General features: G+C 43.5%; 1 protein-coding gene across 3 annotated transcripts; it reads right to left on the reverse strand.

Moving 5' to 3' along the window:
• Positions 1-1922: 1922 nt before the first annotated feature.
• On the reverse strand, positions 1923-18169 carry LOC148391413 (dihydropyridine-sensitive L-type skeletal muscle calcium channel subunit alpha-1-like). 3 transcript variants are annotated; one of them, XM_088390892.1, is made up of 42 exons: positions 17902-18169; positions 17548-17653; positions 15092-15231; positions 14737-14879; positions 14471-14623; positions 14091-14296; positions 13929-14032; positions 13686-13831; positions 13443-13524; positions 12873-13033; positions 12161-12386; positions 11871-12078; positions 11645-11765; positions 11452-11566; positions 11197-11299; positions 11056-11125; positions 10858-10990; positions 10508-10637; positions 10379-10438; positions 10200-10306; positions 10042-10129; positions 9843-9950; positions 9682-9734; positions 9376-9522; positions 9077-9278; positions 8822-8980; positions 8432-8542; positions 8201-8284; positions 8033-8080; positions 7893-7919; positions 7710-7835; positions 7198-7263; positions 7010-7101; positions 6498-6657; positions 6199-6326; positions 5799-5895; positions 4294-4396; positions 4104-4205; positions 3722-3856; positions 3526-3644; positions 3210-3339; positions 1923-2932 (listed from the first exon to the last, which is right to left on the reverse strand). In XM_088390892.1, the coding sequence occupies exons 1-42, from the start codon at positions 18087-18089 to the stop codon at positions 2895-2897; spliced, it is 5025 nt and encodes a 1674-aa protein (XP_088247018.1). In that variant the 5' UTR covers positions 18090-18169; the 3' UTR covers positions 1923-2894. The 3 variants fall into 3 exon arrangements, with proteins under 3 accessions (XP_088247018.1, XP_088247017.1, XP_088247019.1); XM_088390891.1 differs by having other exon boundaries at positions 10200-10438; XM_088390893.1 differs by having other exon boundaries at positions 10379-10637.
• Between the last annotated feature and the right edge of the window lie 584 nt (positions 18170-18753).

Below are 18753 nucleotides of genomic sequence, written 5' to 3' on the forward strand. Positions count from 1 at the left end.
CTTCAAGAGTTGCCACATCACTCAAAAGTTTGGTCGGGGAATGCCTTTTCACGACAATTACCATTCAGCTATTATTTGGAATCAAATTAGGACTGCTGTCACCTTACAATTAGAAGTCACGTTTTCATAATGTATGCATCTTTTAATGGCGTGAGAGGGAGTGGGAGGGAGGGAGGGAGGGAGGGAGGGAGGGAGGGAGGAAGGAAGGAAGGAAGGAGGGAAGGAAGGAAGGAAGTAAGGAAGGAAGGAACTTGTGCATCCTCATTTACCTGCAGAGACACTCTTGTCTCCCCTCACTATTAGGAACGCAAGCTTTGCTGCTTAGCTTCTTAATGAAGATGTATGAGTCACAGTGGCTGTGTGACAGATGTGTGTGTGTGTGTGTGAGACATGTCATCCCTGTCTAGCACACATGAGCGCTGTTGTCTGCGTGGTGTTTGATTGGTTGGAGCAGTCGGCAAATGACAGTTGCATTTGCGCACACACACACACACACACACACGCCAAGTGCTTTTCGTCATAAAACATCTTGATGGAGAGCCAGTCAGGTGGGGGTGCACTCAAATGTCAAGCAAGCAACTATCAGCAGAGCAGAGCATTTTCAATCATTCTTCATTCATCCTAGTGCTAGACATAATGCTTGAGTTTGGCACTTGTTATTCTTCCCGACGTTTGTCATTCGAAGTCTTCCGGAGACAAAACGTATTTCAGGGCTAAAAAGAGGATCAAATGTCATGGCTTCATTATTTTGCCTTGATTAAATTGCACGGACACCAAGTGGTCCCATCGTGAAAGGCCAAATGTATCGCTCGCCTAGAAAATGTCACTGCCAACAGAGAATTACAAGAGGAAGAAGAGAATGATTTTCACAGCGACATTACAAAGTCACATCCCCACATACATACGTAGCACCATGCCTTTTGGATATTGCCACCAAACAAATCGAGTAACGGCCCTGTCAATGAAGTACTCATCGGATGAATCTTTCTAGTCGCTACCCGACGATCATTGGAATCCAAACTCTGATCGGAAGGAAGACATTTTGTGCGTGTCAACGGAGCTCCTGTGCTTTGGCTACGTTGGCGTGGGCAACATTTTGAAAAAAGCTACTATGTACTTGCGATCTCTTTCATTTTGCTACTCTTCTTTGGTAGTGCTTTTGACAGGTCCTGCACCTTCTGCGTTTGTCTTCGAATGGGCATTTTCGTTTGCGTTTGCTTTTGCTTTGCCAATGGACTCAAATGTCAAAGAATTCTCTAAAGTGCTGCCATGAAACTTATTGCACAATCCCAGTCATTATTTCACGCGTTGAACAATGTTGTGTTTGTGTGGATGAGCTGGAACGATGACAAAAAATATGAATTTGTTCTTTTTCCCTTTCAGATGTGATTTGTATTCGATTCAATTTCGATTGATGACATCGTTACCATGACTTCTGTCATTACAATCAAGCAGGCTCCATGTTGCCCAGGCTGAACTTGAACAATAGCCTTGAAGAAATGGGCAAAGTGTTTTTGTAGCTTGTAATCTGCCGCGACATCCGTATGTAGCACGACACTGACAAGTGAATATTTTCAACGTAGAATCTTGCGGTAAAGATAAGCTTTGGACAATGCAAGTGTGCAGAAAATGAAAATGGTGCTTCAGCCTAAAATGACAAACCTCTGCGGTGTTTTTGGAACTAGCCTCACCGACTGCATGTGCGTCATTTGCCAGCGGTACAATCGCAGACAGGAAGGCCATTCATAAGGCCCAGCAGTTGTCCTTTGCTTTCTCATGATCAGCTTTCGCTGCCTCACTAAGGTGCAAAATGAAATCAGAGAAATCAAGCAGACATGACACAAGTGGAAAAACAAACAGACTCGAAAATAGTTTCTTTCTCAATGCCACCTCTGCATTCAACTCAGATCCCAATCAAGAATTGGAGCCTTTAATGGCTTTATTGGATGGTTTTACAAACAGATTTACCTTTGTGGGCTTAACCAAAAGTATTCTTTTGTTATCCACTGTAAGAAACACTTTCAATTTTGTTCTTTCATTACAATTGAAATGAATGCATTCAATTCCATTCAGGCCAATTCTCCAAATCAAGGCCCAACAAATACTTCCTATAGTGTACATTTCTACACGTGATCATTTACTGAAGCAGTCAAGCGCTCGCTCACCTTAGCTTTCTTTGGGCTACATCATGACTGCTCTCTAGTGGAATTCCAGCATTATCACACCAGCCTCCGCCACTTTTTACTGTCGTTGAAACGACTAGCCACTTGATTGAGATAGCCGCTTGTGTGTTGGCATGTGTTGAGTAGAGCCATCGATGTTTTTCATGTGTTTATCATGATGTGTCATAGCTGTCTGGGGGGTTTGAGTTGGAATGGCTCCATTTTGCCATCTTTCTGGAGCCCTTAGACACCAGGCAGCTAGAAGAGGCCCCGGACAAACTGCACTTATCTGTAGCACACAACCTCAACGAGTAAAGTTGTTTTTAAAACAACAAAGGGGACTTTAAAATCAAGTCACAGTGGTCAAATTGCACTTATCTGAAGCACACAACCTCAATGAGTAAAGTTGTTCTTAAAACAACAAAGGGGACTTTAAAATCAAGTCAAAGTGGTCAAATTGCACTTATCTGAAGCACACAACCTCAATGACTTAAGTTGTTTTTAAAACAACAAAGGGGACTTTAAAATCAAGTCACAGTGGTCACTACTCAATTCAAATTGCCCAAGGAAATGCATTTTTCACTTTCTGACAGCGTTGTACATCCAGCATAGGCCAGACATAAAAAAAAAAACAACAACCAACAACCCAAAAGAAAGCAGTTCACTGTAGTAGCCACACAAAGGCTGCCATTGCAACAAGCTGCTTCACTTTTCTTCTTTCAAAAGTGCTTTTTAATTTGCTGAACGTGGCTCATTTCTCCCAGCTGTTTCTGTCAAAAGAAGTGTGAAACGGAGGTTAAAAAGAATACATTTGAGAACCAAAACGAATTGAAAGTTCATCGAGTGGCGAAGAAAGTAGTAAGTAAAAGCAACCCGAGAGTCATTTATCTTAAAGCAAAGTGGCGGAGTCGCATAGTCTTATGCAACGGTCAAGTCAATCGTTTGGCCTGAACATGCAATCATTTTGGTGCCGGTCTTTTGTTTTGTTTTTAATGCAAAAAAGAATGGTGCTATGCTGCAAAATTCAAGCGTGCATTGAATCCATACCTTTCGAGTGATCATTAGTGATCCCTTCGGCCATTTGCAGCGGCCGTTGACTTGTCGCCTGGTTGCCGCTGGTCATATCAGTCTCCATGGCAAAGGGATCAGAATGGTCTCCAAAAAGACCGCCTTGCCTCTGTTTTGCCAAGGAATTGTCATATTGATTTACAGTGAGTCACAAATATGTGGAAAAACAGCTAATTGTTTGACATTGAAATAAAAACGTTCATATTGAATTTTGAATTTAATCAGATTGTGCATTGCATAGAATTTGTAACAGACTTACACATTTACACATCCACACATATACCTGAACACTTACCCTGAAGATTTCTTCTACAGCTTCATCAGTAACTCTGTCCATCTCATCTTCATTCAGTAGATCACCAGAGATGGTTCGATGGAGCTCCGGAGCAGCCTCCTCCTCAATGTTTCGAAGTCCTGCCTGAAGGATATCGCATCTGGAGTTATGGCATCGTTGTCCTTGTTTCTGACATACTACGTACAATGAACTATACTTGCCTGTATCTCATTTGTGGCGCTTTTCTTTGTCGGCCTGTAACCATAATATTCCTCCTGTCTTTTTTTCATTTTCCTGAAATAATCCTGAATTAAAAATGTCGCATAGAATTTTCCCACAGTCACTTCATCATCTGACAGTAAAGAGAAGAGAAAGCAAGAAATGAGTTATTCATGATTGCTGCTTAGTACTGTAGTCAACTCAAAGGTGATATAAAGACCAATAAGTCCAAATGTCTTCTTTTTTTTCTTTTTTTTCCAAAAATGCCTAATAGTGACCATCTCTACTTGTAATTATTACCATTCAACCTCGTTTTTCTGTACTGTCGTACGTAATATGAAATGTACTGTGATGCACGAAGCTTCGGTCTTCACGCTAACCTCCTATGGGTGGAATGACCTGGTCCAGCAGTTTCATACTAGTACGCTTCCAGATCTTCTTAATAATTGCTCTCAGCTCCTCGTTGGCTTGTTCAAAATTACCTGGAAAATAAGGGTCAATAAGAAGAAGAATCCATGTGTAAGTTGGATAAAAAAAAAGAAAAGGAATGAAAGAATAGAAATGAAAAACCTTCCGTCTTTATTTTCAGTGCAGTTCTAACCAGGGCAAAGAGCGTTGCGTTGAAGGTGACTGTTCCATCGCTGTTGAGCGGCATGTTCATGGAGACGAGCCTCTGCATCATAAGGAAAAAGAAAAAAATACATCTGTCATACTTTGAATTCATTTTTCTTTGTCTTTAATTTTGACATTTAAATTCAAAAGTAGATCATGCTTGTCTGTACTTTTATTTCTTTTTTTACTGATGTGTATTTATCTGTTCTGTCACAAGCAGAGCTGGCAAATCCAGGTCACTCTCAGCCACGCCCCTGCAATCACGCTATTCACTGTCACTGCTAGTTGACTTCCCTATTTAAAGCCTGCGTGACTAGGTCCGTCAAGCGCCACATGTGCAAAGTGTGCTGCGAGGAGTACCTACCCGGACTCCCTCTACTTGTACTCAAAAGAACGAGTGGCCAGGTACACACTCATTGGTACAAGCGCTCCACTTGTATCATGAGTGTCTTTTTGCAAAAAAGATATGTTCCTTCTTTTCTGGGACTTTATAACCAATATATTTGTTGACGTGCCGGTTGAGTAGGACAAAGCTTCCTTGTCAGTGGAACAACACAAGCATTATTTGCAAGGAATTCCTGTGACTGGAGTTGCTATACAGCTCTTGGCAACCATCTGACCAGTTTTCCTTATCTTCATTTTGAGCTTTCATCAAGTTGTTTTCGTTGCCGCTATCGGACCAAATTAGTATTCGCCATTTAATGTTCGGTATGCCTGTCAAAAACGTGATTGCCTTTGCATTTCAACGAAATGAAAAAGTGCAAAGTGCTCTTTCAGTGGATATATCCTCGACACACACACACAAACCTTTTTCATCCATCTTGCTCTCTTTGTAAGGAAGTAATGCGGCCTCCTAATGAATTCCTGACTTCCTAACTCATGTCAATGCACTACAAATATCCTAATGGGGAAGCTAGACGTATGAACATGCATGTCCTGCAATGTCACTTTTTTGTGAGTTCGCTCGGTCGGTCGGTCGAAAACATTTCAATTTGCGTGCATTTTGAAAATACCCACCACAATGTTGCCTCAGAGAGAGCACATTGGCAAGCCAGCAATTTCTTCAGCAACATTGCATTGAGCATTGAAAAGTCAAAAATGGATGTCCGGACATTCAAATACATTGCTGATGTCGTTCGTCCCTGAAAGGCACTCCCAACAACACTACCGTTTTGTGAAGTGCTCTAGAAAGAGGACTTTATACAATACAGGGCTGCTTTTCTTTGTAACACAGAAAAGAAAATGGGGCTATTAACAGATGAATAGTACCTTTATTCCTTTTTCTGGGTAATGTTAATTCGATATAAGAGTATACTGAGTTCTAATCTTGAGTTAAGATACATAATAAATCAAGGGCGTGGTCCAGATGTAGATGTACGAAACAAGTCCATCTGACTCCTCCATTTTTTTCTAGGTTAAGCGGAGTCTCTCACAGCAGACTTTGGGCCAATGTTTGTGTTTACCTTGCAGGCAATACGATGGGGACAAAACTTGCCAAAACCCAGAGGTGGGGGGATTCTCCGTAGAAGGGTCACTACATCCAGATGCTTAATACGCCCTCTATGGGGGCAAACAAAAATACAAGGACGAGTCAATCGATGAATGCATTTTTGACGTCATTTACAAAGGCCGATCGCAAGGCGCGTGTCGTACACAATCAAGCATGTTGCATGTTTTGGAATGTGCCTGCTTGAAGCGATAGATCAAACAAGCAAACTCATCCCCAATTCAGTAAAATGGCCATATGTGTCAGCCCACCCACGTGTCTGACATAACACAATGACATCAAGTCTTCGCATCGGCCAGCGTTTTTCCAAAGCTCTCTTTTGACTCCATATATCATCAGTTAGCAAGGACACTTACGTGGCCTCTGGGTCATATTCCGCCCATATTTTCTTGAACTCATCCAAGTGCTGGGGCCCCAGAATGGACCAATCACGGGTCAGATAGTCAAAGTTATCCATAATGACAGCCACAAACAGGTTTATAATCTGTCAACGAGATGAGCAATATTGCCATGAGAGGTGACAAAAGATCGAAAGGACGGTTCAAGTGAGCGTTAAGCGCTCTTCGACCTCATACGTACACAGACTACGTGGACTGATTTTTTTTCATGGCTGAATAATGTGTGGCCGATCAAAGTGTTTTTTCCGCCTTCTCACCAGAAAAGCGCAAAGCATGTAGAAACTCAAGAAGTAGATGATGGCAAAGTTGGATCCACAGGTGAACTCTTCTCCAGGTAGGTAATCTGATTTGGCGTCACATTTCTTGCCATACATACTTGCGAGCATCACTTCATGCCAGGCTTCACCTGTGGCACATCTGCCAAGCAAAAAATGATTTGATCATTTCATTCATCATAGGTCAGCGTCTGCATACTGTAAACTTCAAACGAGCAAATCTGAATTCATCTCGATTGCTAGTGCGTCAGTCTTGGAGCTATAAAGTGAAGCTGTATACTGCCGTGTGCCTTCTTCTCTTTGTGTAGCCTCCGTTTCCGTCATGTAATTGTTTGTAAATGGTAAAGGCGTCATCACGTTCCTTCCTACTGCTACGATCTGGGGTTGGCTCACCCACACTCCTCTCCAGCTAAACGGCCAGCTCTTTCTGGTGCACGTCTTAGTGTTACTTGAGAAAAGAACATTTTTTCTCCACTTTGAATTCTAGCACCAACCTGAATAAGAGCAGCACAGCCTGTGGAAAGGTCTGGAAGTTATTGTTCCTGTTGATGTATGTACCATCAACCAAAGCAATTTTACCAAATATCTGGAGAGAAAATGCATGCCATCAAAGTCAGTTCAGTCTTGCCAAATCAATCTTGTCAAACGGAGATTTGGCAAGCGTGCGTGCGTACGTACGTACCTGCATTCCAACAACAGCATATATAAAGAACAGCATTAGAATCAGCAGGGCCACGTAGGGAAGAGCCTACAAGAAAAAGAGCAACAGCCTGATCAATTCAATTCAACATCTGTTGGATAACATGGCTGCTTGAGAGGTTGACATACTGGTACACCACTTTTCTCTGGGGGATTAGTCGGGTTGTTTCACCGGACTAAATCCAAATAGATACTGAGCCAAGTCCATTCCAGCTCTCGCCTTACAAATCAATGCGAAAAGAATTTGCTTTTGCCATAAGAATGCATCGTGCAGATGATTCCCTTCTACAGACTCTTTTCTATCAACTTATCTGTGCTTGGAGGAATCGTATACCGCCACTGGTTTGCCTCTTCAGTGAGGTTTTTGATGAGCCTCTCTACACAAAAGCTCAAGAGTGCTTTTCACGATGTTATCCAGATGACCTTTTGATCTTGTCACTTTCTCAAGATGGATGCTTGGAGGGCTTACACGAGAAGAAAAAAAATGGAACTCACCTGAAGGGATTTTATGAAGGTCCATAGGAGATTCCTTATTCCTTCAGAACGATTCAGCAGTTTCACGAGACGCATCACACGAAACAGTCTGAAGAACGTGATTGACACACTCATATTCTCCGAAGACTAAAAAGAGAGAAATAGTAAGAGCAGTCCACAACACTCAATTGGATTCCAACTCACCGCAATTGCTTGCATCGGATCCACCGCCTGCAAAGAAAAGGTTTTTTTTTTCTTGTTGCCAAAATGTACAGTGCACGATAGCATCTACAATGTATGCATTTGACAGTCTACGTGCAATCACAATGCATTGATATAGTTACATCACAGCCATGGAGACAGTAGAGCCCTCCGGAGGACACCAGCGCTGCCTGTATGGCGGGAGGGCAAAAATCCAGTCAAACAAAATTGGACTTTGTTCTTCAAAAACACAACAAATTGGTGACTATCGAACAAAAGAGAGCACAGAAGTGAGAAGGTGAAATCCTCACATCGATTTCACTCAGAATCACATCCACGACACTTCCGATGACGATGACAAAGTCAAAAACATTCCAGGGGTCTCCAAAGTAACCCTAAGACAAAACCAGAATGTGGGCTTATTAGCATTGTTTGTATTGCTCAAAAGGTAAATCAAATAGTGCCTTCAACTTTTCTTGACTTCTAAATCATTATGAGGCCATGAGTTGATGTGATGTGCACTGTCACCGATTTTTACTGACCTTAGCTTTGAAGGCCATCAGTTTCAGGATCATCTCCACAGTGAAGAGCACAGTAAAGATGACATTTAGCATGTCAGATAGGTGGGAAACATGGTCGGACTGATTACAGTGCTGTGGGTCAAAGTACAAACGCAAATCTGTAAGGTAAGGTAAGGTCCATGTTGTAATCAAGATTTGCTCTCATACAGTGCGGTGAATCACAACCAGGGAATGGAACCAATCACTTTGATACTTTTGAAATGAATGATTATAGTGTGTTATTCAAGACAAATGGATGAATCGAATGAATTGAGTCTAAATGATCGTCTTGTATCATAATAGTTGCCTTGGATGGAATTAGGCAAAAGGAGCACTGCCGAGATAGCACCAGAACGTATCATGTGTACCTACCTGCATTCCCAGGCACATGGTGTTGAGCATTATAAGAAGGAACATAAGGTATTCAAAGTAGCAGGAAGTGACAATGTACCACACTTGATATTGGTACGGGTTCTTGGGAATATAACAGCGCAGCGGTCGGGCCTTGAGAGCATACTGCACGCACTGGCGCTGGAGAAAGCATTCAAGTTACGTCATTGAACCATTTGAAGCGTACGCCTTGCAAAATCAAACAAACGGAGGTGGTTTTGGGACACGCAAACATACCTGGTTTTTGTCAAGCTCGCAGTTTTTATACTCTTGCTCTCCTTGCTCCTGGAAGGTGACGATGACGAAACCGACAAATATGTTCATCATGAAAAAGGCAATAAGGATGAGGTAGACGATAAAGAAAATTGAGATGGCAACTCGGTTGTTGTACACTGGCCCTTGATCCTCCATATTTGAATCGATGGCCTTGTGAAGGATCCTGAAGGTAAGCACACAGGAAAAAGAGAGAAAGGAAGAAAAGGTATTTCAGTGGTCGGTCATGATGTGCATTTGTCCATCTTATGATGGTGACTTACTTGGGCCATCCTTCAAATGTGGAAATGGTGAAGAGCGCCAGCATCCCGTTGAAGATGTTATCAAAGTTGAGTTCCGCGTTGGTCCATTCCCTCTTGCGGACCTCCATCTCGTGAAGTGCTCCTTCCTGATACTTTATATACCAACCTCTGAGTAACAAAGGTAAAGGACTTTGGAACACCGATATTGCACTCTGCTTGCTTCCGAGTTACCCTTGGGTTTCATTTTCTGCGCTATTATCCAATAGCCATCAGCGGCACAAGCCAATGGCATTTCACCATGCTTTACAGTGACATCAATGTGCTTACTTGCATTCTTCTTCCGTCATTTTGTCTGGGTCTGTGCAGGAGTAGAACTTTCCCTGATAAAGCGTTGTACAAAAGATTGTCAGCACTCGAAGGTGTCGACGTACAGCGTATCAAGTTAAACGACAGTCAAAGAACGCTATTCTTCATTGCGGTATGATTACCTTGAAAAGCTGAACTCCAATGCAGGCAAACATGAAGTCAAGTAGCATGGTCACCAGAACAATGTTCCCGATGGTCTTGACAGCAACAAACACGCACTGGACCACATGCTGGACATCAAAGGAAAGGACAAATACTTGAATACCTCATGAAGGCAGAACCCAAAGCTTGCCATGCCATCGTTTCCAGCCCCATACGTACCTTGAGGCCCTTGGCTCGATTGATAGCTCTCAGCGGTCGAAGTACCCTCAACACCCTCAGAATCTTCACCACGGAGATGGCACTGGATCTAGGTTGAAAAGGACAGAATTACAGGCGTTTGAAATGGAAGAATTGAAGAGTTTTTGGAAGCCACTTACTCCATTCCCATGGAGAGTAACGATACACTGACGACCAGTAGATCCAAAATGTTGAATGAGTTCCGGCAGAAAGAGCCTTTGTGCAGAAATGCGCCATACGTCGTCATCTGAAAAGCAGTGAACACAACAACTGAGCCTTTTGGTTTTGCCACGATATTGAATTTGGAGGTTTTCACGACCTTGAGTACAATCTCTGCCGTAAACACTGAAGTGAAGACGATATCAGCGTACGCCAACACCTGTTTCACGTGAATTGCAATTGTGTGAATGAAAGTTTTCCCAGCCGACGCATGCGTACTGTTTATCACCTGGTTTCTGAAGGACATAGGGTCTATGGGATCCTCAGCCGCTAAAGAAACGGATGACAGAAGGATGAAAAGGAGGATGATGTTGGTGAACGTGGTTGCATTTATGATGCGATGGCACAGTTTGCGGAACCTAGAAAAGGGTTTGGAAAAACAGAAAGTTTCAGCAATTATCAGATTCAACATTACGGAAGTCAATTTGACTTCAACCACATATACGTAGGTACCAATTAGGGTAAAAATAAGCAATACGAGTGATGTAAGTGGAGCTGAGAGCAAGCTTTTTTGCCTCTTTTCTATGATCATGATTCATTTTTGCTATTTGTGGAAGTCAGCAATCAACAACATCATACTTGTTTTGTGGCCCAAAGATGAAAAAGGAACTGGCTTCGGGCATCGGTACCGCTTCTTCCTTTAACTGAAGATCAGCCATTGGACGGGGTCTCGGACTTTCCGGGATCTCAGGGTCCTCTTCTTCATCGTCACCTAAGTCACATGGAAAGGGGGATTAGCATGTCTTTTTTCGACGCAAATATTGAAGCATTGTTTACCAGGAAAGTCAGCTGGAGGGAAAGGGTCTTTAATTTCATTCACGTTGGACTCAAACTCGTCAATTTTTAGCTGAAAGTTAAGAATTGGATTAATACACAAAGCAGTGAAATACATTTTAGGTTTGCCTAAAAATCTCTTACTCTAGCAGTCGTGGGGAAGCCCTCAACACCCTTGGCTTTCTGCTCGGCTAATTTCTTTGCAAGATTTGCTTTTTCTTCAGAAGTCTTGTTGGGCAAGTCGGTCCTATGGAGCAGGAGATTCAGAGGATCGCTCAGTTGTTTATATCAGCGGTGGAAAGTCGGTCGGTCGGTCTGTCAGTCAGTCAGTCGGTCAGTCAGTCACAGAACATTTGTCTTTCGTAGTTATTGTGCATGCATGCATCAAGGTAGATGAACCTGAGTACTTTCTTTCTCTTCTTATCCTCTGCTTTCTCCTTCTGCGCCAAAGTCAAAGACTCGGCCTCCGCCAAATTATCGACCGCAATGGCCAGGAAGACGTTTAAAAGAATGACTGAATAATTTTCTGGTCAAAGAATACCATTTCACGATCGGGTCGGGTGATGAGCATGCAGGCAAAGGCAAAGGATACAATTTCCACAAACAAACAGGATGATGAAGTAAATGCTGACGAGGATTCCGGGCATGCTGGGTCCGCCGTGCGCCATGATACCGTCATACATGACGGCGTTCCAATCCTCACCTGTAAGAATCTGAAACACGTAGGTGGCACTCATTTACCAGCCGCTCGCAATGATCAGCAATAGAGAACAAAGCCCTCAAAGCAAAACCGTCATTCCTTCTTCTTCTTCCTGTACCTGGAAAACAGTAATGAGGGCTTGAGGGAAGCTATCAAAAGTGCTGCGGGGTTTTGGTTGGTCCGAAAAGTTGAACTTTCCTCCAAACACCTGCATACCCAGCAGGGAAAAGATGACGATAAAGAGGAAAAGCAGGAGCAGCAAGCAGGCGATGGAACGGACTGAGTTCAAGAGGGATGCCACCAGATTACTCAGAGAGGTCCAGTATCTAAAAAGTATAGCAACCATATGTACGTATGAGGTTGTTATTCTACTGGAATGTCATCTACGTCGTACTTCAGATCATTGACCTGGTGACTTTGAGCAAGCGTAGCAGGCGGATGCAGCGCAGCACTGAGATACCCATGACCGACATGATGTTCATTTGGACCAGGATGAGCTCCATAATGCCGGTGGACACCACAAAGCAGTCAAAACGATTGAAGAGTGACATGAAGTACGCCGGCAAGCCAAGCGCGTACATCTTCATAAACATCTCCAGGGAGAACATGGCCAGCAGTAGAGTATTGGTGTTGTCTGCAATGTCAAGGAATGCCCAGGGGCGGAAAAAAAATGACAAGACCACAATTTCAAGAGTTTTACAATTATACATTCCAAAAGATACGTATGCTTTCAATTATTTGGATCCAAATCAACAATGAAAACATCACATTTTGGAATGAATCATATTGTCTGCTTATTCTTTTACACTTGATCCCTAGGAAATAGAATGGAATGCCAAATGAAAATGAATGATAATAATCGAAATCATATATTGATTGATCTCGTCAGGCAAATATTGAAAGGGCTTACAAAAACAGATACAGAATATATCTAGTTTGAAGTCAGTGAGTAACTGGATACAAGCCCAATGTTGGGGGGGGGGGGGGGGGGGGGGGGAGATATTCAAAGGCAACCCATCTGCAAGTGATTTTGGTTTTGGAGCGAAAATGATGACCAAGAGTGTGTGTTCAATGGCCCGAATGGGTTCATGCAAAAGTGTCAGGGAAGCGTTGCTCTGACCTTGCCACTTTGTGAGCCTTTCAGACTGCTTGTGGTGTTCTGTCGCAATAGCAAGTGTATTGAAGAAGACCAGCATAATCACCCACCAGTAGAAAAGTTTGGACTTGACATACACTAGGCATTTACGGCGTAACCAGCGGTTCCACTTGCGAGCCTGTTTACTGTGCAAATGTGAAGAAGAAGAAGAAGAAGAAAGAAAATGCATCTATACAACTTGGATTGTAATGAAGGAAAAAACAGCTATGGACAGTGGCAGCTGGTCAATAAAGAGTGCTTCTGCTTAGCTTAGCTTAGCTTGGCTGAGTGAATAAGACCAAGTTGTCAAGATATGAACAAAATAGCAGTGGCTTTTAAATCCTCATTAAGACCTTGTTGCAAGAATTTTCCAAAATGTGTTGCATTTTCTTTTCTGTCTTTCTTTTTTTAAATGTAATTTAGAACAGATTTGCATTCACAGATTTGCATTCGTTCATTTGCATACTATATTTGATTTGATTTATTTTACAAGTATATCATGTCCGCCCTGGAGAAAATTCCACCAGCCGCCACTGGTAGGAACCCAAAACTTACTAGTAATAGACGATCAACTGCATTGTGTCCATTTTACCCGCACTTCCTGCCTCTGATCCTCCGTTTTCAGTGGGGAGCAAACCTGAATAGAGGAATACGTACATTTCCATCCAGTTAGCGTTGACATTGTGACCACCAAATACGGCCTCCGTATAGTGCTTTTGCTTCCTGGCTGAATGTGGAGCAGACTTTGTTGTGTTGTCAACAGTATTCATTTCTTCAGCTTTGTTGTGTAGGCCTTACTCTGGCCTTCATTGTCATTATCCATGACTTCAGCTTGGGTGATCCACTCCATATAGCCCTTCAAGTCCTCATCCAGCTGCTGGGTCTCCCTCAGCTTCTGAAACTCACCCCGGGACTTGGCTTTCTCTCGTTCTTTGGTGAACTCACTAGCGAGAAAGAAGACGAGACAAAGATCACGAGCGGGCGTATGATCCGAAAAGAAAATCATCACTTAGAAAGTTCAAAGGCTTCAAAAGTTCCTACCCACTAAGCACACCAAGAACCAGGTTGAGCACAAAGTAAGAACCGACCAGGATGAGTGTGGTGAAAAAGATCCAGGGCCATTCCATTCCAATGGCATCATTCACCTGTTAGAGGCTTTGTGTCATATTTGATCCCAAAATGTTTCGCCAGCACGCATCTTACCCAGTATAGAACATCCGTCCACCCTTGTGTAGTAATGCATTGGTACACAGTCAGCATGGAAAAGCCCAAGTTGTCAAAGTGAGTGATGCCATGGTTCGGGCCGGGCCAGCCGGCTCGACACTCCGTGCCGTTGATGGAGCAGCGACGGCCGTTCCCTGCTTGGGCACATGGGGCCGGCTTCTCGTTCTCCACTGTTGCAACGATGTCTGCGTAAGGACGACGTTGCAAGAAGGTCACTTCCTGGGCGTGCCCCTCATACGTATTTAAATAGGTACACCTTCTACACATGCAGGAAATACGACTAAATCGCCTCTGACAAGCCTACAATACGTGTTTGTCATGTGTACAGTATACTGCGGAAAGAAGAAAGTACAGCATACCAGTGCCTGTATAGTAGCATGTTTTATGCATTTTACATTTGAACAGCTCAAGAGCCATGATCGAGTAGATGGTGACCATGAAAAAGACCAGTAGGGTTATGTGAAACAAGGGCAGCATGGACTTCAGGATGGAGTTCATGACCACTTGCAGGCCTAAGGAGGAACACATTTCATTTTGGACAAAAGTCATCCATCTTTCCGTCTTTTTCTCTTTTCAAGGTTATCTATCGACTGTTGTGTGTTGCGGATGGCTGCGGTTGACTTACTTGGGACTCCGGACACCAGTCTGAGCGGTCGAAGGACTCTGAAAGCCCTCAGAGCTTTCATATCAAAACCACCACCTTTTTCGCCAACTACAGGCTCAACTCCACTGATATGATTAATAGCATCGACCGCCACAGTAAAGAGTCTGAAATAGCACATGAAGTACGTTCGGGCTTAGTAACAATCGGAACATCAACGGGTACTTTTGACTTACAAACGCGGTGAAAGCTAGCAAATAATGTGCATGTATTTCATCACAATTTTCAAACGAAGGAAACAATGAACAAACAAATAAAAAAGTAACAATTCTAAAAGATTGTTGTCATATTTGTCATCAATGGAACCAGCAAAACTTACCCAACTGACACACAAACAAAGTCTAAAATATTCCAGCAGTTTCTTAAGTAAGCGTCGGCATGAAAAAGAAATCCATAGGCAATTATCTTCAGGAAACATTCGACAGAGAAGATGATGAGGAAAATGTATTCCAGGCTTTCCTGTAAGACAACAACCATGACATACTTGCTAAGTGACGCTACTGAAAACAACCTCAACCTTATTTGCAAATTATGATTTGATTTCATTCACAAAGGATTAGTTGACATCTGTTAAAGGGCACGCACCATCACACCGCTGCACAAAAGGTACGGTAACTACAACATTCAAAAAAACACACACACGCGCACACACCAATCAACAGTATTTTCTTAGGCCTCCAGACTAGTATTTGTTATACAATCCGTTTGTTTGTACATTTCATTTCATGCACTGTCATCACCTCACTTGCCAAAATGGGAAAGGGGTTGAAGCAATTTCACTCCTAGAACTACGTATATTGGAGTGATTCAATCCAATCCAATCCAATCCCCCCTCTACCTACCTGTTCCTCTCACTCTACCTGTTCTGCCTTGGACCTATGCCTACTAACTTGCAGTCCATCCTATGTATGCATGTCACTTACAAGGCCGCAGTGTATGGGAATGTTTTTTATGGCCTCTCCCATTTCAGCGCTCTCAAGGCATGCGCTCTGCTTTTACGCAGCGAGCATGGTAGCGTAGTCTATTTTCGATACATAACACACTGCCGCACTTATCCCGCTGCCCTTCATGGGGATAAAGCAGTTACATGAGCCCATCCGTGTCCTTGTAGACTTGTCCTCGCAACTTGCAAGTAATCATGCATTCCATTTGAAAATGTGTAGGTAGTTCCGATTCTGTTTGAATCAAACTTTCTATGTTATTAGTGTTTTCTATGATTGATTTATTATCCTGCTACCCTAAGGCGAGCGAGTGGATCTGTAGAGATGGATGGATTTTTTTGTTGCTTTATTTTGCTGACACCTTTTTTTTGGACCATTTATACGATCAAAGTTTGATGCTGTTGCATGTCGGCATCAGTAAGAGTTGCTACTAGGGCTGGCTATTAAGTCTGATGTTCAAAATTCCAATTCAATTCATTAAGGATTCTCTGCAGTTCCAAACCTTTTTTTTTTCCTCCTCCATATGGAAGACATTCTCAATACTGCAGAACAGTGGGCGGCGAGCACAGTCGGGGTGCGGGTTCGATTCTACCTCCGGCCCTCCCTGTGTGGAGTTTGCATGTTCTCCGCCTGCTTGTGTGGATTTCCTCCAGGTCCTCCAAAGACATGCACGGTAGGCCATACGGACTTGTCCGTGCATGTGCCCTGCGATTGGTTGCCAACCGGTTCAGGGTACGGACTGATGGAATAGGCTCCTGCACGCCCTCTACCCTCGTAAGGATAAGCGGTTTAGAAAATGAATGTTGAAATGTGTGACCAAATCATTTGCATAAGAAACGTGTGGTATGCTAGGCTTCCGATTTTGCCTTTATCCTGCCTCAGCAGCATCTTAGACGCCACTGAAGATTTTTCTGCTTTGCTCTTTGGACCGTCACATTTTTTTGCGCATCGCTCATTCTTTTCTTTTCTCCTCTGCTTCCTTTACAACATTCTCCCCTTGCCGAGTTGCTGGAAAATGAAACCGGGAAAAGCCCGCACCGATGACATCTCAGCAAAACAAGTGGTGGTGGCGGCGGCGGAGGCGTAACGGGCTGGTTACTCTGCCGCTCTGCTGGTGGCACAACAACAAGCGACAGTCCTATTAAAACATAACCAGTGTTGTGTTGCTCTTTCCAGGTGACCGACATGTGACAACAGCACAGTAGCCGTTTGATTATTTTCTCAAGGGACAATTTGAAATTACAGTAACGCGGTACTTACAACTCCCTTCTGTACTGAGTGTAGTGCGATTTTATCCACTTAGTCCTTTTCTCCTTGTTCTATTCAGGGTCACGGGGAAGCCGAGGCCTGTGCCAGCTGACGTAGAGCAAGGGGCAGAGTAGACGTTGGAAGGATCAGCAGCCACAGGGCACATTCCACCAACATTCGTTTCATGGCAAATATGAGCACAGGATGAACATGAAGCCCCAGGTCCAATCCAAGATAAGCAGCCCTAACTTTGTGCTGTGAGGTGGCCGGCCCACCGCTGGCATTTTATTTCATGGTGCATAAGAACATGTTGGTCACGCGATGACAATGGCGTCACACAAATGGAGAAAACCAATAAACCAGCCTGGTGTTTTTGCAGACTTCACCCATTGATTTTCTGTTTGATCTTTCTTGTTCAGAGCCGTGCCAAGTGTGGCATTTTGACTCCTTTTCACTGATGCTCGCGTCCCTGATCCTACATTGGGTTATTTCAGCTCCTCCAAACCAAAGTGGTTTGAAAAAGAGTAAAAAGACAACGTAGACATAGACGTAGACAAAAATGCACACAATCATGCACCGGACGCACCAGATTGCTGTTGGTGATGTTGCTGTCTTCCTCAGGCATGGGTAAGTACACAGCGAGGGCCACACAGTTGGCAAAAATGGCCAGGAGGATGATAATTTCAAATGGCCTGAATGTCATTTATAGGAAGGAACATGCATACCTTGATTGAACCTGAATCCGTTCACATTCCGTACGGTGTTAGAAACATTGCTTCGCTGTCGACAGGAAAAGGACATTTTTCAAAACGAACCCCTCTTTCAAACTCCTGCTCACCAACTCAAATTCACACTCCAAAATCATCGAGTCAAGTTGAAAACTAACAAAGTGTACTCATCCAAATAGATGTTTGATCCATTTGCCTTGAAATGAGGATACTTCCACTCCACGATACTGATGCAAGCCCGACGGAAGGGATTCTTGAGCGTCAAGAAGAGGAGAGAACGAGCAGGCCTCGGATTGCCACCGGTAGCCATCAGTTTCTTTAACTTCTCCTTCTGTTTTCTCTTCAGCGTTTCTTCATCCATGATGAAGGACGACAACGGGGGACTGTTACTGTCTGCCATGGCAACAATTGACTTTTTACCGAAAACGAACAGTGTTCATGCTGCACTCCCGCTCATCTTTATGCGTCTGGGGAATAGCTGTCCCCAGACTTGACTTGTAGACCACTGCTTGACTGAACAGCTGCCTGCTCCAGAGAATAAATATAGACAATGAACTTGGCAGTGGTAGCGTGAGGTGGCTGACATGACGTATGGCCACAGATAGTCTGGATTGCGAGGGAGGGAGGGAGGGAGCGAGCGAGCGAGGGAGGGAGTGAGGTTATTGTCTAAGACAGAGATGAAAGATAGATAGAGATAGAGAGAGAGAGATAGAAAGGTCCATTGATAGATCCATTGATAGATGGATTGAAACCTTTGAGGTTATTCAAGCACAATTCTTTTTGCTAGGCTCCTTCCGCTTCCCTTAGGTGTGTGAAAGCATAGGTAGGACAGGGCTAGGTAAGGAGGCAACAAATCATGGGCAGTGTGCTCATCAGACAAAATGGACCAGACACAAGGCTGACTGTTTAGCTGAGCCATCAACACACATTACGCTCTGACGGATGCTTGCACCAGAGGTGTTAGTCTTCAGACAGCTGCAGCTCAGTAATGTGACACTCAAAGCGCTGTAGCTCGGGAGCTCCACACTTGTAGTTGAAATAGATTTCAAGTACAACTGCATTCT

The sequence above is a fragment of the Syngnathus floridae genome, chromosome 11 (genome assembly GCF_059516105.1).
Source record: "Syngnathus floridae isolate MCC-2025c chromosome 11, RoL_Sflo_1.0, whole genome shotgun sequence".
In the NCBI taxonomy this organism is placed as follows: domain Eukaryota; kingdom Metazoa; phylum Chordata; class Actinopteri; order Syngnathiformes; family Syngnathidae; genus Syngnathus; species Syngnathus floridae.